At 42.8% G+C, this 22,851-nt stretch overlaps 1 protein-coding gene across 1 annotated transcript in view; it reads right to left on the bottom strand.

Annotated features, from left to right (window-relative positions):
- Nucleotides 1-22,851, bottom strand: part of rnf220a (ring finger protein 220a) — a 510,657-nt gene that overhangs the window by 210,471 nt on the left and 277,335 nt on the right. Inside the window, exon 3 of the mRNA XM_041208059.1 lies at nucleotides 20,720-20,849. Coding sequence (XP_041063993.1) covers nucleotides 20,720-20,849 — 130 coding nt within the window. The remainder of the gene's footprint in view (nucleotides 1-20,719; nucleotides 20,850-22,851) is intronic.

Here is a 22,851-nt window from a genome sequence, read left to right as displayed (position 1 = left end):
TCATGGATATTGTAAATCTGATCAAAGATGCTATCACTTTTTACAATGGAACAGGTATCATATTTCTGAATCTAAATTCCGTTTTCTCCTAACTGAAAAAAATACTGCAGCAGTAATCTTCACCTTCGCTGCTTGGGTGATAAACTGGAAGAGAGATCATCTACCAATTACAGAGCCCACTGTAAAATGTTAAAAGCTCTATAACAGGTAGGCAATCTATTTTCCACTTTACTACATAAACAGTGCAAGTGAAAATTACCCCAAGCGTGATCAGCTTGACATTTGGATTTTGGGCTCCCTACTATACTGTTGGGTGGAAAATTGGTTATAATGGGTCCCTCAGCTGCCATCTCACCATGCCCCATAGTAAAATCATGGCATAAGATGTGGATTGGCGACCCTCAAATAATTGAGAATAATACCTGAAGAAGAATGACAGCAAAACTGTCAATGATCACTGTCGTTATAACTTTGAAACTGACAGCAATTTTTGGCATCCATGCGTGTATGTTAACACGGAAATTCAGAAATTCCAGTTCAATGATTCCCTGTTGAAGTCCAGCTGACAGCAATCTTTAGAAGTCACTGAACTGACGCGGTCTTTCCCTTCCATCCTATAATAACACTTAAAAACCCTAAAAAGTTACATCTTGTTAATGCAGTGTAGCTGTGATCTTAATAGAATACCAATCCATAACTACTGAATAACCTCTCTGGCCCCAGAAAAATAAATTTATGGGCGATATTTTTGGGTTGTGGGGTTTCCTGCCCCAATCCACACAGGCCCACAGCCATTTATTAACTGGCTGGAGGCGGGACTTCAGCCCTCACTCAGGAAGAACCCCGCTTCAGAGAGCTGCCAGCCAATCAGACTGCCTAGCAGCTTTGTAGTGCCAGAAGCACTAGTGGCATTAGTGGCCAAGACTGGGACTACAAGCAGTCCCCACACTCGTGTCCAGAAGTCCAAGGCCAGAATTTTACATACTGTGCATGGGCATTCGTTCGACCCGAACGGACGTGAAATAGCGTGAGATGACGTCGGGCGAGCATCCCAACATCATCGTGCACTCAGGAGATATTCCGCTCAGTGGGCCGCACGGCAGTTGGGAGCGCACCCTCAACAATTAAGCCAGCAATTAAGCCCATTAACAATGAAATTAACAGCAATTTTACACAGCCCATCCACATTTATGGTTGGCAGACAGGCCATTCTCCCAGGTAGCATTCACATTTTTGCTTAGACCTCGATCCAGGGCGGGGTGAAAACTCCGTGGGGAAATAAAATAAAGAGGACTGGGGACTGTTTTTTTTTTAAATGAGGCATGCTTTCAGGTGCTTGATTGTGCTGCTTGGACATATTTTGCAGCAATTTTGTTATTTCCTTTAGTCTGTGGAGGTCTGCAGTTCCCTGGGTAGCTGTCTGGCTTCAGGGAGCTCTCTAGAAGAACTCACCCGCATCCTCAGTTAGGTCAGAAGTTAGGTTGGCTGGCATTCAATTGGCCAGCCAGCATGAAGTATTGGTCGGGGGTCGATCATGGCCGGAGGCCCATTTCCTTTTCCATTCCAGGCCCGTTGATCGCGTGCACCTGAAGAACGAAAAATTCAGGCCCAAGACCAAGTGCATGCAGTGTGTCTCACACAGGGAAGGGAGGTGAGACCCAGGAAGGTGAGGTCTTGATGGAGAGCCCAGGGGTGAGGAACATCCATTGGGGCAGGCTTTGGAAGAGGGGCACCTGTTGTTGAACAGGGGCCCTTGAGGGAGACACTCCACCCTTCCTGAAACTGGGGGTGGTAGAGGTATAGTGGTTTTGTCACTGGACTAGTATTCCGGAGACCCTAAGGGGCCTGAGTTCAAATCCCACCATGGCAGATGGTGAAATTTGAATTCAATAAAATTCTGGAATTAAAAGTCTGTTGATGACCACAAAACCATTGCAGATTGTCGTAAAAACCCATCTGGTTCACTAATGTCCTTTAGCAAAGGAAATCTGGCATCTTTACCTCAACTGGCCTACATGTGACTCCAGACCAACAGCAATGTGGTTGACTCTTAAATGCCCTCTGAACATGGGCAATTAGGGATGGGCAATAAATGCTGGCCTAGCCAACAATACCCACGTCCCATGAACGAATAAATAAAATCTGACTTGCTGTCAGTTTCAAAGCCCAAGCAGGGCAACTTGCTGGGCTTGCCCCCTGCCCCTGAATGCCTCCTGCTAGCCTCAAAACTGGCCAATTAAGGGCCTTAATTGGGGCAAGGGCAGGTGGGCCACCCCTAGGCCTTTCCTGTCCCAAATAAAACTGTGGACAGGACGGGCATGGGTGGGAGGGCAGCGGGAAGGCCGCCTGGAGCATTTTAAGGGAAAGGTGAAATTCACAGCACAGAGATTACATGATCTTTGTAGGCAGCTGTCTTAGGGATAAATAGCAAGCACTGTCCCTTCACTGCTGTCTAGAAAATCTGCACCATTAGGACAGATGACTGAAAGCTTTATCAAAGAAGGAGGTTTTGAGAAGCGTTTAAGGATGAGAGAGAGGTAAAGAGGTGGAGAGGTGCAGGGAAGGAACTCCAAAACTTAACACGTGGGTAGCTGAAAGCACAGCTGCCAACAGTAGTGCAATAAAATTAGAGATACGCAGGAAGCCAGAATTAGAGAAGCGCAGATAGGTCAGAGCGATGAACTCAAAGCTTACCAAAAACCTGCATGCACAAGTCAGGGGCACTCCACAAATAAAGGGACTGTTCTCAAAATCAAGGAAATACCTGATTGGTTGGATGTTGTGCAGCACTTACAGTGCAGCAGGAAATCAGCCCAGTATCTGCACTGAGGCAGATGTTGTTTTCACTTAAAAGTGGCTATCTTCTCTCATTTTCATTTGATGGCCTCAATTTCTCTCAGTTTGGCAGAGAAAACAGCCATAAGCACATGACTCAGCTGTTCCAACTTCAAAATTGTCACAGTTCTTAATACCAGTGTTGTCACTCATGAGAAATGAATATATGTATCGCTTCACTGTCCATTACCCTGTCAGCACCTACAGAGGCATGTCTGAGCTCTGCCATATTTACTCAATAATTGCCATAGCAGGAATTACATTACATTTTTCCAAGCAGTATATGGTGCTAATAATAACACAAGTAGAACTGATTTCTATCAGAAGGGTCATAGCCGTCCATAGTGAGCCAGACCATATTTCTGTGGTAACACTTGCCTATAGGAAGCACACTTCCATACTGACTGACTATACAAATGCTGGGAGAGAGAGAACTCTTTGTCTGATGACCTGTTACCGCTTTTGAAATTTAACTATATGATGCCATTCCTACCCATGGCAATCAATTTGTGTTAGACCTTTCATCTTGACTATTTCCCCCATCCTACAAAGTCCCATTTTGTTGTAGATTTTCCTTGTCTCCTCCTGCCTTCACACAGCCTTAAACCGAGGGGGATTTGGGTCCTGCAAATGAGCAGCTGGAGCCTCACTCATGAGTCACATTGTGAAGCGGCTGCAATGAGTCACATAGGGGTAGATTTTCATCCTGCTGCCCTGCATATTGCAGGTCAGCCACCCATTAAAGAAGCACACCGCTTTTTATTTCATTGAAATGGCAATAAAATCAGGCAGTTTCTATACTGGGTATCCAATCACAACATCAGTTTTTACACTCAGACAGCATATTGAAAATCTACCCTATAGTAAGGCAGCAGTAATGGGTTGTGAACTCATGTGACATTAAGAAGTTGAGGCATATAATAAAGATCATTGCATTTATATTTGTGCCTCATCACAGCCCTCAGAAATATGTCAAAGGAGTTCACAAATTAGGAACTTTAACATACTTTAAATTTGTTGCAACAACAGCAACTTGCATTTATGTAGAGCATTTATCATAATAAACATAATAATGTAATTAACAGAATAAACACTTTAATATGATAAACAATAAATGCTTGTAAAACAACCAAAACTTGACACAGTCACAGAAAGAGATATTAGGCCTAAAGACAGAAAGCTTGGTCAAAGAGTTAGGTTTTAAAGAGCATCTTAAAGAAGAAAAGTGGAAAGGTGGAGAGATTTAGGAAGGAATTTATAGAGCTGAGGGCCTAAGTAGCTAAAGGCATGACTACCAATGGTGGGACCATTAAAAGCAGGAATTGCTCAGTCAGAAGTCAGAATTGGTGGAGCACAGAGATCTCAGGGAGCTGTAAGATTGAAGGAGATCATCCTAGGGAAAGGGTGAAGCCATAGAGGGATTTGAATACAAGCATGAAAATACTGAAATAGAGGCATTGGTTAACTGGGAGCTGAGAAGAGGTATGCATGAGCAGGACTTGATGCAAGTTCGGACACAGGCAGCAGATCTTTGAATGACGTCATGTTTCTAGAGGGTAGTACTATGGAGGTTGGCCTTGAGGGCATTGGGCTTCTCAAGCCTGGAATTAACAATGAGTGTTGAAAGCTGAAGCAAGGGTGATGTCAGGTATCAAGTGACGTAACAGAGTGGGAAATAGGCAGTCATGGCAATCGTGCAGATAGGGGCTAGGAAGCTCATCCCAGGCCAAATATAACACCAAAATTGAGAACAATCTGGTTCAGCTCTCAGGCAGATGCTGGGAAAGAGATGGAGTTTGGGCTAGAAAACGGAGTTTGTGACGGAAACCAATGAAATAGCTTCCATCTTCCCACTGTTTAATTAGAAGAAATTTCTGCTCATCCAGTACCAGATGGCAGTAAAGCAGTGTGATAATTTTGAAACAGCCAGTGGGGGATGGGGAGTTGGGGGTGTGAAGAGTGCTGGAATTGAGCTAGATATCATCAGTGTACATGTGAAAATTGGTGCTGGATTTTCACATGATATCACCAAGGCATAGCATGCAGAAATAGGAGGGCGGCAAGGATAAGTTCTTGGGATCACTGGAGGTAATAGTGCAGGAGGAGGAAAAGGAACTAGTTCAGGTGAGTTTTTGCTGTGACTGGGCAGGTAAGAACAGAACCAGGTGAGTGTATGCCCACCCAACTGGATGTCGGTGAAGGGTTGTTGAAAGCAGAATTTTGTGGTGAACTGTGTAAAAGGCTGTAGCCAGGTTGAGAAGGATAAAGAGGGGTAGTTTATTTTGTCACAAGCAGCAAGGGTGTCATTTGTGATTTTGGTAAGAGCCATTTGAGTACTATGGCAGGGGCAGAAAACTGATTAGAGGGATTTGAACATTAGGTTCCGAGGAAGATGCATATGGATTTGGGAGGTGACAACATATTCAAGGAATTTCAAGAGGAGAGGAAAGGGAGATTGGAGATGGGGCAGTAGTTTATAAGGGGCCAAGGGGGTTTTTTTGAGGAGAAGGGTGATGACGCCAGAGTTGAAAGAAGAGGGAACTGTACCTGGTGAGACAACTGTTATTAAAATTATAAATAGTTAATAATATTTACATAGTCAAATACATTAGCCACTTTGAGCATAGCATAATCCTGCAAACAACAATGAAATGAATAACTAGTTAATCTCTCTTTAGTAATGATGGTTGAGGAAGGAATGTTCTTTTTTGAATCATGCCACTTGATCTTTAATGTCATCCGGCATCACTGTAACAAATAAGTTTTGCAAATTGCAGATCTGACAGTGAAGTACTCTACCAGTAGTGTGCCTGGATTATGGGTGGAATTTTACACTGTGCTGAGGTCCCATTCCCCCTACCCCACCACCGGCAGAAATGTCAGGAGCAAACCTGTCCCCACTCCTGCAACTTGCCCCATAGTAATTTAATGGTAGACCCTTGATTGGCTTGAACTGGGCCTTCCACCCCTGTCTGGGGAGGAAGTTCCGCCTCTGATAGCTGCCAGTTCCAGCAGCACCACAAGCAGCGAAAGCTGCCGGGCTTCTCACTTGGCACTGACCTCCACCTGACGCAGGAAAAATTGCAGCGGGGGACAGAAAGAGGACTTTAAGCGGCCAAATAAAACCCCCAAAGCAGGCAAGCTGCAAGACACCTCCCCCACCACATATAAAATTGTGACAGGGATGGGAGGGTAGGTACTGGGAACAGTGCCCATGGCATTCCCTGCAAACCGTCCATGAGGGTGTTTATGTGAGTGAGTTTTGAACCCATTGCCTTCTGTTTCAGTGGTAAGAGTGCTACCAATGCAAAGCAAAACTGACCTTTCTAGAAGTTACTGAGCTCACCAGTGTACCTTCCATTTATAATTCAAGCAAAAGAGTTGGTGCGAGCATAAAATGAAAAATCAAGTTTTATAATGGTGCCAACATTTCATTAAAACATTTTGGCATGAGGAATTTTACCTCCAGCATAAGAAAGTCAAATTATACAGTGCATTTGTTTTCTCTGGTCAGGCTAATTCAACTCTGACACACTATCATAATAAGATACAAAAATTTCTGGAAACACTCAGCAGATCTGACAGTATCTGTAAGAGGGGAACAAGAATTAACATTTCAGGTTTGTGACCTTTCATCAAAATGTGTTCTTATTTCAGATTTCCAGCATCCGCTGTACTTTGCTTTTTTCTGTTGCACACAGACCTGGTTGTTGCTTAAAATTCTCTCATAAGTATTGAAGTGTCGAAATAGTTTTTTTTAAAAAAGACAGAAATAAGTGTTTCATAACCATAATTCTTGATAAAAGTTTGACCCTATTTTGCCTTTGCAATGCTCTATTATTTTATCCCCTTTTGCTAGAGATCTCTCCAGGGTAAGGTGTAGAGGCAAGGTGAGGGCTGGATTTTTAACAAGGAGCCACTAAATTTCTGCTTAATACGGATTTGAATATTTTGCAGCTTTAAGAAATGGCAAGAGCGCATTCCAAAATTTCTGTTGCAACTTTGCTTGATCACGAACTAAATAGCACCATAGGTTGTGAATGAGTTATGGAGGTCTTTCCAATGAGTGAAACAATGACAATGACACTCCTTCACTGGTGTGAGATTCTATTCCACAGATGATTTGTTCTTAAGTTTTAATGCATTATGGAATCAGTTTGCTGAGTTATCAACCACGGCAGTGAGTTATCACGTTTGATTTCACTGCACTGAATTCTCTGTCACTGAGCAGTAATATTCTCATTAAGACCCACTGAGGAAAGATATGTCAGTCATTTGAGTTGTGAAATATTCCTAAAAGTATTAATTTATTATATGTACCATTTCCAATAACAAGGGTTGATTATCAATCAATCTTGTGATAATCTTCCAACATTCATAATCCTCGTAAGAATTCCATTGCCCATCCACTACATGTAGGATGCTGTTGTGACAGCAGCTGCTGAGAGCTCTGCCCTCAGCAAACAAAGTGGGACAAAAGACCCTTATGAGTTTCACAGAATAGATTATTTGAAATAAGATCATAGCTACACGGTATCTCAATAAAGGGGTCAAATGAAGGTCACAAACCTATGAGTTGTAACATTATTTCATAACCCCTCAATAGGAATCCCGCCATTCATTCATGATTTTCTACACAGCAATATGAATAATAAAATGGTGTATAATTTCTCAGCCAAACCTTTTTTTCTGCTGACCACATGATACTACTGATAGAAGCAGAATATGGTAAAACACTTCATCCTATCTCATTATGCACAGAAAAAAACTTCTCAACCATGCAGTAGCTAGCTTAGCACAACGTACACAGCTCAGCACTCAGCCTCAGCTTTTATTACTTCTGTAGCCATAGGGCTCCAGAATAGTGATTTTTGTGGCTTGAAGGTTACGCTGCTTTATAAGGGCAGGACTTTTATATCACGGGCACAATATTGCCGTTGGCGTGCAGGGGTGGGCCCGACACGCCGACATGTAAAACGAAGTGTGATGACATTGGGCGTGCGTCCCGTCATTGCGCGTCATTTTGATATTTCATTCGGCGGGTGCATGCCAGAGGCGGTTGCATGCTGGCCGAACTGCCAATGGCCTATTAAGGCCATTAACAAAGTAATTGAAGTTGTTAACAATGCTGCCCGTCCAACCTTAAGGCCTTCACGATTTTCAGGAAACTCATCCACGGCCGGGATGAGGTTTCCTGAAGGTAATATAAAATAATTAAATAAATTTTGCAACATTTACGAACATGTTCCAGCTCATGTGACACTGTCACATGACAGGACGTGTTTAAATAGTTTATTTTATTTATTAAAGAGTTTTATTATTGAATTAATCTCCGGGGCAGCAGAGGCCCCGACTCTCCCTCCTCCCCCCCAACCCGCCTTAATTGGCCCACCCACATAAAATGGCGGTGCGCAACTGATCGTGGGCGGCATCGGCTCCATGCCAGCTCCCGCCCACCCACCATAGGAAAAGTTCTCCTCCATCATATTATGACATGCAATGTATGGAAAAAAAATGCTCATTTTTTGTTTCTTTCCTATTTTGTGTGTTTATCTTTACACTGAAACTTTCCCAATCTTAGTCATGTCATCAAAGGAAACAAATGGAAGCCAGACATGTCCACTGATATGGTGTGGGGAGTGCTGGGGGAGGTGGGAGGGGAGGAGGTTGTGGGGTAAAAACCACTGAACACCTCATTTGTAACTGTTAGTTGCAAACCAGCGGAAAAGCACAATTATTCCTCTCTTACTTTTACTCCATTCAGATCACATTGAATGCCACAGACTGCAAGGAGTTAAAGTTACAGGTCGATCAGCTAGAGAAAAAAAGCTAAATCATAAACTCTGCTGACACTGTTGTCTACTCATGACAAATGAAAAGGAATGACGCCTTTGCCTAAATAATAGTTGCTATCGAATAAAAGACAAGTCTCGTCTCCTGATACACTCATCCTTACACAAGTAGCAGAAGAATAAGGCCTCAGTATTAATTATTAAATAATGGCTCCCTTTGTACAGTGATAGATAACATTCAATCTATTCAGTTATTCAGGCAACACTGGCTAATCTTTAACACAATGAGTCCCTGAACATGCTCCCTGCCCTCTTTAACCCTTCTTGGTTCTTGTGATTTTGAATCCATACTATATTGATTAAAATAATGCCAGCTGATCTTGCTTTAAGGTACACTTTTCTACTTGAACTGATTACCACAAACTTCTCGAAGGAATGTTACAATTTAAATGCTATAAAGGTTGAGTAAATTAAAAGGAGCTTTTGGATTCTATTGACGTGCATATACTGTACAACTATTGATGCAGTTGAAAGCTATAACAGGAACCTAATACTTGAGGGTTCCAGAGGTAACTAACAATGTATTGCAGTGAACAAAATTGAAGACTAAGGGTATCATTAGACACTGGGGCTTAAATATGCCTATCCTGTATTTCCAGTGAGCAATCAAAGAAAACATGGGCCAGATATCAGGTTACAACACAGTCGTGCCATGGTTCCTTCAACCACAAACTCCCCAGTCCCAACCAAAGGCACAGGATTAATGAATTTATTTTTGTATCTGTAACCTTCAGTCCATAGCTGCCACCTGCATTGATTGTTTTATACCTTTAGCTTCGAACATTGTTAACCCAGGTTTTTCTCATCTATGCCTCAGACCTGTGTTGGGTGTCTGGGGGTTGCTGGTATAAGTAAAGGGTAACTATGGAAATGAAGGAGAAAATCAGGAGAAGCTACCTTCCACTGCCTACTAGAACAAACCCAACGCCTTGGCTGAGTTAAAAGAGGGAGGAGGTTGCCAAAGGTGGCACATGTCAGAAAAGCAGAGGGTGTGTATTCATATATAGGCTGGAAAGGCCACAGGGATAAGCAAAGGCCAGGCACCTGGAGAAATTTGTAGGTGAATTAGGAACAGAGACTGAAAGCTGGTTGAGAGGGTCGGCAGGGCTATGGGACCTAGTGTAGGATAGGTTATATGAGCTGCTGAGTGATCTGGTTTCCACTTCACATACTCATTGGCAATCTGAAGATCAAAACAAAGCAGAATGTTTGCACTGAGCTGTGAATAAGTTATTCTATTGTTCAAATGTGCTTCACCTTCATTAGCATGTTATAGCAGCAGCAACACTGAAGACATCATCAGAAAATGGAAAACTCTTTGGTTGATCATAATTATGATTTTGGATATAGCAAATATTGGCCTGTAACTATCCCTTGAATTTATTATTCAGAATGAAAAGTATTTCTATTTTATTTAATCACTAGAGTATCACATGCAGAGATGATAATAATGAAGAAACAAGCATGTGTGCATTTGTACCCAGTTATATTGCTATAGATAATTTCTTGCAGGTATGCCAAGGTGATCCTAGTCAAGGCCAGGCCCTGTATTTTGACAGTAAATCTGTTTGCCTGCAAGCAAAAAAAATCACAATTTACGCTGTTAAAAAAAAATTACATTATTCATGCTTGTGCGATTCAAAACATATTTTCACCATTAGGATACCATAACGATAAATATCTTTCACCAAATTCAACTAGGAATGGGTGCAAAACCAGATTTGTCGCTTTGTCAGTCTAGCCACAGACCTTCCTTTGGCCCAGATTTTCACCACGATGGAGAGGCTCTCTGACATGGTGAAAATAGAAGTGCCCAAAAAATGTAGGTCCCATCCCCGAAAATGGTACTTCACATTTTCGTGGCGGCTGGATTGGGGTTTTTCATGCATGCACGGTTTATAGAGGTAGCTAGCCATTTAAATCATCAGTTGCTTCCACTGAAGTGAGATTTTGGTAGGTCTGGAGTGTAAAACAAGAAGCGTGCAGATTAGAACAAGTAAGAGCAAGTCTGAACTTTGTGGATTCATTTGGATAGCCAGGCACAAAAGGATACCCTTTGGAGAGGTAAGATACACCTTTGGATCTGGTCCTGAAATACCTTTGGGTGGGGGCATCGGTTATGGTGCTCTTTGATGTAGGTCAGGTGCCCTTTGGAATTGTTAAAATTAGACATAAATGTGCGTAAGAACTGCATAAACTCATTACTGTCAAGGAGGTTATTGCTAACCAAGTGCCGCTCGACAGCACTGTCAAGGACACCTTACATTACTTTGCTGATGATTGAGAGCAGACTGATGGGATGGTAACTGGCTGGATTAGGTTGTCCTGCTTTTTGTGGACAGGACATACCTGGGTAATTTTCCACATTGTTGGGTAGATGCAAGTTTTGTAGCTGTACTAGAACAGTTTGGCTAAGGGTGCAAGCTAGTTCTGGAGCGCAAGTCTTCAGTACTGTTGCCAGAATGTTGTCAGGGTCCATAGTCTTTGCACTATACAGTGCCTTCAGCTGTTTCTTAATAGCACGTATAGAGTGAATCGAATTGGCTGAAGACTGGCATCTGTGATGCTGGAGACCTCTGGAAGGGGCCTAGATGGATCAGGGCTGAAGATTGTTACAAATGCTTCAGCCTCGTCTCTTGCACTGATATACTGGGCTCCTCCACCTCCCATTTGTTGTTTAATTGTCCACATCATTCAAAATTTGGTATAGCAGGACTGCAGAGCTTAGGCCTGATCTGTTGGCTGTGGACTCGCTTAGCTTAGTCTATCGCATGCTGCTTCTGCTGTTTGACATGAAAGTGGTCCTGCATTGTAACTTCACCAGGTTGACACCTCATATTTTGGTATGCCTAGTGCTTCTCCTGGCATGCCCTCCTTCACTCTTCATCAAACCAGGATTGATCCCCTGTCTTGATGGTAATGGTAGAGTGGGGAAATAAGCCAGGCCATGAGATTACATATTGTAGTTGCATACAATTCTGCTGCTGCTGATAGTCCACAGTGCCTCATGGATGGCCAGTTTTGAGTTGCTAGATCTGTTCTAAATCTAGCCCATTTAGCATGGTGGAAGGTAAGTGAAGACAGGACATCATCTCCACAAGGACTGTGCAGTGGTCACTCCTACCAATACTATCATAGACAGGTGCATCTGCAACAGGTAGATTGGTGAGGATGAGGTCAGATAGACCCAGTCCAGCAGCTGTGTCTTTAGGACTTGGCTGGCTCGGTCAGTGGTGGTGCTACCGAGCCACACTTGGTGATGGACACTGAAGCCCCGCATCCTCCATTCTGTGTGCTTGCCACCTTCAGTGCTTTTTCCCAATTGGTGTTCAACATGGAAGAGTACTGATTCATCAGCTGAGGATTGGGGGGGGGGGGGGGGGGGGGGGGGGGGGGGGGTGGGTGGGGGGGGGGGGGGGGGGGGGGCGCAGCGGTGTGTGGGGGTGGGGGAGGCGGTAAGTGGTAATCAGCAGGAGGTTTCCTTGCTCATGTTTGAGCTAGTGCCATCAGACTTCTCGGGGTTCACAGTCAATGTTGAGGACTCCCAGAGCAACTCCCTCATGGTTGTATACCACTGTGGCTACCACCTCTGTGGGTCTGTCCTGCTGGTGGAGCAGGACATACTCAGGGATGATGATGGTGGTGTGTGGGACGTTGTCTGTAAGGTTATGATTCGGTGAGTATGACTATGTATGTCAGGCTGTTGCTTGAGTAGTCTGTGGGACAGGTCTCCCAATCCTGGCACAAGTTCTAAGATGTTAGCAAGGACAACTTTGCAGCGTCAATATTACTAGATTTGCCATTGTCGTTTCCGGTGCCTAGGACGATGCTGGGTGGTCCATCCAATTTAATTCTCTTTTTTAGGCTTTGTAGTGGTTTGATACAACTGAGTAGTTTGCTAGGCCATTTCAGAGGGCAGTTAAGAGTCAACAAAGTTGCTCTAGGTCTGTAGTCACATATAAGCCAAACCAGTTAAGGATGGCAGATTTCCTTCCCTAAAGGGCACTAGTGAACCAGATGGCTTTTTAGACCATTGATAATGGTTTCGAGGTCAACATAACTGAAATTAGCTTCTAGTTCCAGATTTATTGATTAAATTTAAATTCCACCAGCTGCCAAGGTGGGATTTGAACCCATGTCCCCAGAGTGTTAGACTGGGCATAAGGCTTTATTTAACATAAAGAATATAAATGTGGTAAATGGGTTTTTATGAATGAGAGATTTTTTCAATATAGTAAAGTCTGCAATAGACGCATTCATTTTATTGAACTTTATCTTATCTCTGCATGGGTCCTGAGGTCTGTCCATGGTGGATACTAGGTGAGTTGGCACGGTAGGTATAAGGGCTAAGGGTGTTGGTGGGGTGACATGAGTTGGCAAAAATTGGCACTAAGTTGGCATAGGGGCTATGAAGGGCCATGGAAGGTGGGTGGAAGGGCATTGTTTGGCAAGGTGTGGTATGAGGGGTTATGGAGTGGGTGGGGGCATGAGATGGTATGGGTTGGCAGGGGAGTGTGTGGGGGAGGGGGTGAGGGGTCTGGGCTGTTTCTTGTTTTAATCTTTATGTTTAAACTTTGGACACAGCGCCAGAGCTCAGAGGTATGCCTTCCGCCCTGCCTGCCTTCGCACACAGCATCCTCCTCAGTACGCTCTGGATTGCCCGCACCGACTTCTAATCTAGCCCGCTTCATCTGACCAAAAATCCAACATCAGGGCAGTCATTTTTAAAAGGTCAGGATCGCAGAGCCGAGATTTCTCTCAACTCTGCACACCCGACCTGGGAGCAAAAATCTGCGAAAAGTTTGCCTGGAGTACTGGCACACCCAGTCTGCTGCTGAGAAGCCACCTGCAGGCACTTGCAGGAACTCAGAGACAGACTACAAAATCCTAGTTTGTGTTGTAAGGTGTTGGATATGGTTCGGTAGGTCTGAAGAAGTCTTTGTAGTCATAAGTAGGTTTACTGTAAGTATTTATTAACTCTTAGAACTAGTTATAAACATACAGTAAAGGGTACAAGCTCGGAGCTGTCTCCATGCTTGCTGGTACACACGGCTCTGTCCAACCCTAGAATGACCCAGGGTGCAGGTCATATGTTCTCTTACATCATTCTGTGGGCAGTACTGGACTCAGTCCCACATAAACCCTATAGGCAGAATTTTGCCCTTGATGGGTTGGCGGGCCCTACTGGCTTGGCAGCCGGTCACCACTGCCAAAATGGGCCCCGCTACCATTGGGCAGGCTGCCTAACAGGAAGCACTATGCACTGTGCAGGGGGTCGGGGGCGGGGTGGGGGGGCGGTGATATGCCCCAACTGTCAAAGTGCACTTTTTTGTGCATGCGCGGAAAAGAGCACACTGCTCCCTGAGACTAAGTGCTGTCTCAGGGAGATCACTGACAGCATTTTAAAATATCAAAAATAGAAAAATCAAAAAATTAACATGTCCCCCTCATGTGACAATGTCACACGAGATGGGACATGTTAATAAAACTGACTAAAACTTTATTAAACTTTTTAAAAACAGACATGAAACCTCATCCCGCCAGTGGATGAGGTTTCATGTTTTTTCAGAAGCCTTAAGGTTGGACGGGCTGGGCCTTTAATTGGCTTAAATATCCTGTCAATACCCTGTCAATGGTCTCAATTGGCCATTGACAGGTCGGCGGGCGGACAGCTGATTTCGCTGTCCACCCGCCTTCCTGACTATTTAAATGGGGCGGATGACGTCGGGGATTCTGCCCGACATCATCCAGTGTTATTTTTATGTTGGCGAGTGGGCCCCGTCCCCAACTCACCGACAGAAAACTTCAGGCCTATATGTGCCAGATCTTTATACTACAGTTTGCCTCTTTTAATTGTCTTATTGTCCTAAAGTGTCCCTTAACAAGGCCTGTTGGTTACCCACAGAGTGTGGGTGGGTAGCCCTGTGGCCCCGACACAGACTTAAATCCTGCCTCTGCAATAATGGCCGGGCACAGCTTGGAACCAGGGAAACACACCACAAGTCAGTGGGGTTATTATCAGCTCCCACCTGCCTCCAATTCCAGAGACACCTAAAGATTATACCCAATGAGTGAAATCCCATTCATTGCCTCCAATAGTATATGCGTAAGTTTATCTATATCACATGGTTATCTTCAATGACACTTCTGCTGTGGGAGGAAATCTGACGACTAAAGAGGAATGTCAGAAGGATGACCTTCTCATCATCCTCTCTATTTAGAGAACCCATCTTTATGTCAATTAAGGATCCCAGTCAAAATCCCAATGAGTGACTGTTTTCTACCAGAGGTAGGTTCAGGACCTGGAAACAGTCCCAACCCCTGTTTCTTGACACCAAAGTGAAAGTTCAGAGCGGTGTGTTGGGTTGGGGATAGTTGGTGATCGTGGAGGTGGTTGGCGATTGTGAGGGTGTTGATGAATACAAGGGCAGGGGAATCAATGATTGCGGGGAGGGAATCCAATCCTGGGTGGGGTGCTGGGAGGAAGCACTCCTGCTCCTCCTGACCCTCAAACAGTTTGTAAAAGGTACTTACTTCTTACGTGTAGCAGTCCTTACCTTCATTTAACTGCTGGGTTTCCTAAAGTCTGGGAAACCCAGGGGCCAGCATTAAAAGCTGAGAAAAAGATAAAATCTAAGGTATGCAGTCTCATTAAAACAGTTAGATGAGCAAACTTCCTGGGAGCAGGTTGACCACTTGCTCTCCACGCCCATCCATCCCCAACCCTGTTAAAGCCAGAAGTTGGTGGGTTGGAGACAGATTGAATTAACAGTTGAGATTTTTTACGTTTTAACTTCCCATCCACTTTTGGGGGTTAACTTTCTATCACTAACTTTGTATGTTAGACCATAGAGCTTCAACTGAACAGTGAGCACCAGTATAGGCACAATGGGCTGAATGGCCTCCTTCTGTGTTGTAACTTCTATGATTGTATGAAACACTTCCACTCACTGGTTTGGAAAATAGAAAATAAAACAGACTAAAGTATGAAAGAGAATACAACATCTGTAATCTGTTACCAGATCGAAATTTGGACAAACAGCAGCTCTAAACATAGGCCAAGATATTCCACTGGGGTACAATCCTGGCAGTAATGCAGTTTGCAGCCATCTGTCATATTCCTGCCAAACCTATGGCAGGTGTCTGCCAGCTCGACTACACATATTTGGGATCATTATATTCATGAGGCTTTTCACTTCACTGTGTAATGCATAGTAACATATTGGATAAGTACAGTAATAAAAAGTAATGAACATGTACTGTAACATAATGTACTGTGCACGAGCTTAAATATAATGTAATGTACATGTTCTGTAATATAATGTAACCTAATGTACTGTGGAATTGTAATATCAATCAACATCAAAGGCTCCGATGTCAAGTTAGATGCTAAATAAAGTTCTCCCTATTCTGCACCAACAATGTGCTTTCTCAGCACTTTGACCATTGCACTAGTGTGAATATTTCTATTTCCCTAAGTAGCCATCCTTTTGGCCTTTTTGAGTGAAAATGATGATGAAGTGCAATTTAGTGCTGAGTTATGAACCAATTTTCTGCTACAGGTTAAGACTTTCCAACCCCTTTTCATTTACAGCTGGCAAAGAAAGGAGACATTCATCCCATCAGCCTGGTCCACATTCGTTCTCCCAAACAGTCAAAAACATTTACTGCATTTGATGTCGGAGGGCCATTAAAAGACTTCTCACAGCAGATTCAGGTAAACTTGCACAATATAGCAGAAGTTGCAAATGGGTATTCTGTACCTGTCTTCACTCAAATAGGTGATGCGCAGTTCCCAATAATGCAGTGTACAATTGACTGTAAAGTCATAAGGGTGAAAGTGGATGTGGATATAACCCTGAATATAATAAAGGGTTTTAAAATATATTGGGCTACAGACTCTGAATGGCATCTAACCGAGGGTGCTTAAATAAATGGGGTGAGGTGGTCAATAAGCACCTTGCTTAGCCATTTAACAGGTTGCTAGGATATGGAATTATTCCCATGGACTGGCAAAAGACAACATGGTATCAATATCCAGGTTAGAGCTAGAAAATATAGAGCCAATGGCTTTTTTTTTTAAAAAAAGACATTTGCTCATGGGATATGGGTGTTCCTGGCAAAGTCAGCATTAATGGTCCGTCCCTAATTGCCCTTGACAGGTGATGAGGAGCCACCTTCTTGAACCACTGCTATCGGGGGTTTGGGATGGGGTGGGGGCGATGTTCCAGGATCTTGACCCAGCAATAGTGAAGGAACAGCAATATATTTCTAAGTTAGGACGGTGTGTAACTTGAAGGACTTGTAGATGGTGGCATTCCCATTCACCTACTACCCTCGTTCCTCTAGGCAGTAGCGGTTGAAGGCATTTGAAGCAGCCCTGGTGAGTTGCTGCAGTGTGTCTTGCAGATGATACAAACAGTTATCACGGAGCACCGGTAATGAAGTGAGTAAACATGTAAGATGGTGGATGGGGTGTCAGTCAGAGTGCTTAGTCTTGGATGGCATTCAACTTCGAGTGTTGTTGGAGCTGCACTCATCCAGGCAAGTGGAGAGTATTCCATCACACTCCTGACTTGTGACTTGTAGACAGCAGAAAGTCTTTGGGGAGTCAAGGAGGTGAGTCACTCACAACAGAACACCCAATCTCTGACCTACTCCTGTAGCCACAGCATTTGTATGGTTGGTCCAGTTAAACTTCTGGTCAATGGTAACCCCTAGAATGTTGATGGTAGGGGATTTGGCAACAGGGGATTTGGCAACAGTAATACCATTGAATGTCAAGGAGACTCTTGTTGTAGATGGTCATCATTGCCTGGCACTTGTGTGGTGCCAATAAATGAGCAATAAATGCTGGCTTAGCCAGCAATACCCACATTTCATGAATGAATAATAAAACAATTACTTGCCATTTCATAGTCCAAGTCTAAACATTGTCTAGGTCTTGGTGCATGCAGATATGGACTGCTTCATTATCTAAGCAGTTATGAATGGGGCTGGACACTGTGCAATCATCTGAGAACATCCCCACTTATGACCTTGTGATGGAGGGAAGATCATTAATGAAGTAGCTAAAGCTGGTTGGGCCAGGCCACTAACCTGAGGAACTCCTGCAGTTTAGGATGGTTGGCCTGCAACAACTACAACCACCTTCCTTAGTGCCGGGTATGACTCCAACCAGATCAGAGTTTTTCCCTTGGCTTTTACTAACTTTAATTTTGCTAGAGCTCCTTGATGCCACACTCAGTCCAATGCTGTCTTGATGTCACTGAATCTTTGAAATTCAACATTTTTGTTCATGCTTGGGCCAAGGCTGTTTAATGACATCGAGTCAACACATCATGGCAGAACCCAAACTGAGCATTGTTGAGCAGATGATTGGTGGGTAAATGTCACTTGATAGCACTGTCAATGACACCTTACATCATTTCACTGATGATTGAGAGTAGACTGAAGGAGCGCTAATTGGTCGGATTGAATGTCTTTTTTATGGACAGGATATGCCAGGGCAATTACCTACTTTGTCAGGTTGATGCCAGTGTTGTAGCTGTACTGGAACAGCTTGGCTGGAGTTCTGGAGCAAAAGTCTTCAGCACTACAGCCAGGATGTTGTCATCTTGGATGCTGCTGTATCCACTGCACTCAGCCGTTTCTTGATATCACATGGAATGAATTGTATTAGCTGAAGGCTGGCTTCTGTGATGGTGGGGACCTCTGGAAGAGGCCGAGATGGACCATCCACTCAGCACTTCTGGTCAAAAATAGTTGCAAATGATTCAACCTCGTCTTTTGCCCTCATGGGTCGGCCATCATTGAGGATGGGGATGTTCATGGAGACTCCTTTTCCTGTTAGTTGCTTAATTATCCAATACCACTCATAACTGGTTGTGGCACTATTGCAGAGCTTTGATCCGATCCATTGGTTGCTTGATTTTGGTTATTGGCAAGTTTCTATAAGGGATCATTAGATTTGCTCTGCACGTACTGGATAGAGAAGGGGTAACTAGACACGCAACAAAAAGGTCATGTCTGACCAACCTGGTTGACTATTTTGAGGAAGTCACTTGGATGTTCGATGTAGGTAACCCAGGCCTGATAGCATTTACCTAGATTTTTCATAGACTTTTGAAATGTGCCACAAAGTAGACCACTGAATAAACAGAGTCCAATGGGAGTGGCAGGCAGATGTTGGGTTGGATAAGGAATTGGTTGAATTCTTATAGGTAGAAGAGTATTATTAATGATAGTGGTTATGGGTGCACATTCATTACCAATGGAATCCTGCAGGGATTGGTGTTAGGACCTTTGTTCTTCACAAACCTTTTTTTAATAATATAAATGGAGATGTTGAGAGAACCTTGCTGAGCATATGTTGGCTGCCATATTTGCAAACATAAGACTGTGAAGAGCTCTGGGATGTCTGGAGAATATGACAGGTGCTGTATAAATTTAAATTCTATTTTCTTTCATTGTATATACGGGAAGTTGGGATTAACTTGTGAGGCTGATCTAAGATATGACAGCTAGAACTATCTTAGGTTAGAAGTTTTGAAAAGAACCCAAACAAAAAGCAGTACAACACCTGGTTTAATTGACATATCTTCTAATTTCTTTCAAATAATGTTAATCAGAATTAAGTAGATATTTTCTAACAGAAATGGTTCTTAAAGTTAAACTGCTGTTTTGTAAAAACATTTATTCGACTAAAAGTCTCGCCTGGCTTTTTTATTAGATTTTTATAATCATTTCTATTTTTGAAAAAACCTTCCACTTTGGATCAAAACTAAAGTTACAGAGTAGATCTTGGTCAAAACCAAAGAGAGGTGCTGTGAGACTTTCTGGAGAAGATAATCTCAACCAGTTTCAGTTTGATACCAAAGGGAATGTAAATACAGCAAGATGTCAAGCCAGGTTTAAAAATGCCCAAGGGGTTCCCTTGGACCTCCTGAGCACTCTTTAAACCAACTCAACATTAATTTAAATGCTTAGTCAATTCAAGCATGATCTCAAAACATTTAAACTTTAACCGCTGGGTAATGGACTTTGTGCAAGCATTCATAAAGCTTTCTCTAGAGCTTAACAACTGGAGTTTTGGCCAAATAGGATATTGGTCAGAACACATTTTTCAGTTACTAGTTTGAGATAGGTAGCTATGGGATAACTTCAGCATTAATTCCTATATAACACAATAAAAGATATTGGTGTTCTGATTCAATACAGCTGTCTTTTTAATAGACATGTAATAAATAAAATTTATATCTTGCACCAGATTGCCCTGGCAATAGAGGCATGTTTGGTTGGACAGTTTCATTGCCTACGTGAATTTAAGCTAGCCAGTTGGATGTCTAGATTTTCACAATTTATGTCTGTAGCAAACAGAATTTGTTGATCAATTTAAAATCTATTTTCTCAGACTGTCAATGGAATGTAAACACAAGTAACCTCTGAAAACAAATCTGCACAACTATGCTATAGGCTCATATTCTGAATCGCAGCCAGTTCTCCAGCTCAGCAGCAAATATATCACTTTATGTCATTCTGTTCTCTACACCAAATCAAGTAGTTAAAACACTAAAACTAGCCATTAACAAATTTGTCAGCAGACAGCCATTTCATGCAAATAAGTGGTTTGTGTTCTGTACACCATAGTATGCAAAATAAAAATGGTGGAACACTTCCATTCCATCCCATAAATTATAAGTTTTATTTAACCCAAACAAATCAGTAAGGAAATACAAAAAATAACAAGTGAACCAAAAAAAATGCAGGCAATAAATGGCGTTGAAAGGAGCACATCGAAGCCAAGTCTTTAACTCATCTGTAATAGATGTTCATTTCAACCCCAACACAGCCTGAGTGACTGGGTGCATGTGCACTCCATCACCAGTGACAACACAGATAATCTGTGTGTAAATCTTATCAGCTTGCCTGCTTCCATGATAGTTCACTATAATTTTTTTATTCCCTGTGTGTATGTGTAGTTTCTTTAATGTTGTGCCCTTGCCACCAGTAAAAAGGTAAAGATGTCATACCATGTGTTGCTCTGAGTGAGTTTTTCCAGTTCCTGTTCCATATGATCTTGCAGTTCACTTGGACGGAGCAGTACCTGACAGATGGGGCATATTGGGGCTTGAGTATCATACAGGGTCGCTTTCTTCTTACCTGGTTAGAAGAACACAAAAATTATTACAAATATACCACATTAGAAGTCACTAATTGAGAATTTAATTGCTTCTCCATCCTCCCCTTTTTTAAAACAAAACTAGGCTAAGTTTACCGCACCAATTTACTTGTCAAGCTTTTTTTTGCATTTGAACTGAATGGGCCAATACTTTATTCAAGAAGACAGCTCACCACCACCTTCTCAAGGGCAATTAGGGATGGGCAATAAATGCTGGCCTAGCCAGTGAAGCCCACATCAAACTGGACTTTCCTCCATAATCACACTCATATCAGTGGTAAAAATAGGCACTAGCCATCACAAAGAGGGGTGGCAGTAACCTCTGATGCACCCTGTAGCTAATTATGAGGGAAGACAATCTTGCAGTGGACACTGAACTTCACATAAAGCTGTGTTCCTGAACCAAAGGCTAACAGCAAACATAAGTCAGATCTCCAGGGCCTTACTGCCTTTTTAACTCTTCACCTGCTTCTTCTGGTTCTGTAGCAGCAATTTCATTGCAGCGCCACTGGAATTTTCCTCGTCTGGAACAGCAGTTTGTTTGCTGGTGAAATACTGCCCAAAGACTGCTATGGTTACAGAATGATCCTAAAGCCAGGAAAATGGGCAAGAGTCATGGCAAGGTTGTGGCACTGATTAGAAGTCCTGTCCTGACACCATTCTGGTGCAAAGAGGAGATACTGGGCCTTTGAAATGGAGCATCATGAAGATCTGCAGCAGGATTGTGAATGGAGAAGGGAGGTTGGAACTCATGCTATCCATTTATACAGTAGCATTCCACACATACTGTAAGGGCACACGCTAATCAGGAGTTTCAAGGAGCAACAAGGAGTCACTAAAAAATGCTGGTAGGAAATAGATATTTCCTTTGTAACTTCTAGAACAATGCATCAGTTCAAAAAAGCACACATTTCCTTTAATAACTATTTGCCTAATACATTTCATTTTGGCAGTCAGTGGCTAATAAATGATTATCTTATGCTGGTCAATTAAGAATTTTACTTTTCCAGCTTAGTTATTGTTACCAATATACATTTATGGCTCTAAGTAAACTGTTATTACAATCCTTACTGAAATAACAAAATACACAAAAAATAGCATTTCAATGAATAAATGCACCAAAAATTTAAGAAGTATGGGGCTGTTCAGGGTCATCGGAGTAATAAGATGCAATAATTCCCAAAGGTATCTTGGGGTCAGCCGAGCACTTGGATTGAGGGAAGGCATGATCAGTTTGCAAAGAAATCGTCGAAGTGTCCTTTCATCCAATGACAAAACCAGATTTCCATTCCAATTGACATTATTTCAAAGCAATTCATGTTACTGCACTGGAACAAATGATTTAAATTATGTTTGTGGATTTTAACCGGAACCTCTGTGATGCAACCTGGATATCTCATTTTGCTGACTGAGAGGGGCATGTAGAGTTGATAGACTACTGTTCATTTAGGTGCTGAAGCAGTAAAGGAAGTCAAAATCAGAGAAAGGAGGAAAAGAATGGCATCACTAGCAAGAGGAGTGCTTCCCATCAGCATGGCACAAGATTCCATGACATGGAGAAATCCAAAAGCTTGTGTGTTCTGAAGGAGGATGCTGAATAGATGAGCTAACATCATCATAGAAGATAAAACGTCAGGCAAAGAGGCTTAAATCTAAAAATATAGCAAAAAAACTGCGGATGCTGGAAATCCAAAACAAAAACAGAATTACCTTGAAAAACTCAGCAGGTCTGGCAGCATCGGCAGAGAAGAAAAGAGTTGACGTTTCGAGTCCTCATGACCCTTTGACCGAACTGGTCGAAGGGTCATGAGGACTCGAAACGTCAACTCTTTTCTTCTCCGCCGATGCTGCCAGACCTGCTGAGTTTTTCCAGGCTTAAATCTAAGTTGACTGTCTCATTTTAATAAATGTATCAGTGCTGCTCAGCCAGTGAACTCCGAAAGGTCTGATGCTGATAGTTCCCAAATTTTGGTAATTAAACTT

Source organism: Carcharodon carcharias, chromosome 16, assembly GCF_017639515.1.
Source record: "Carcharodon carcharias isolate sCarCar2 chromosome 16, sCarCar2.pri, whole genome shotgun sequence".
Lineage (NCBI taxonomy): Eukaryota > Metazoa > Chordata > Chondrichthyes > Lamniformes > Lamnidae > Carcharodon > Carcharodon carcharias.
Note: the sequence above shows the minus strand (reverse complement) of the source record. Positions and strands in the feature narration are given on the sequence as shown.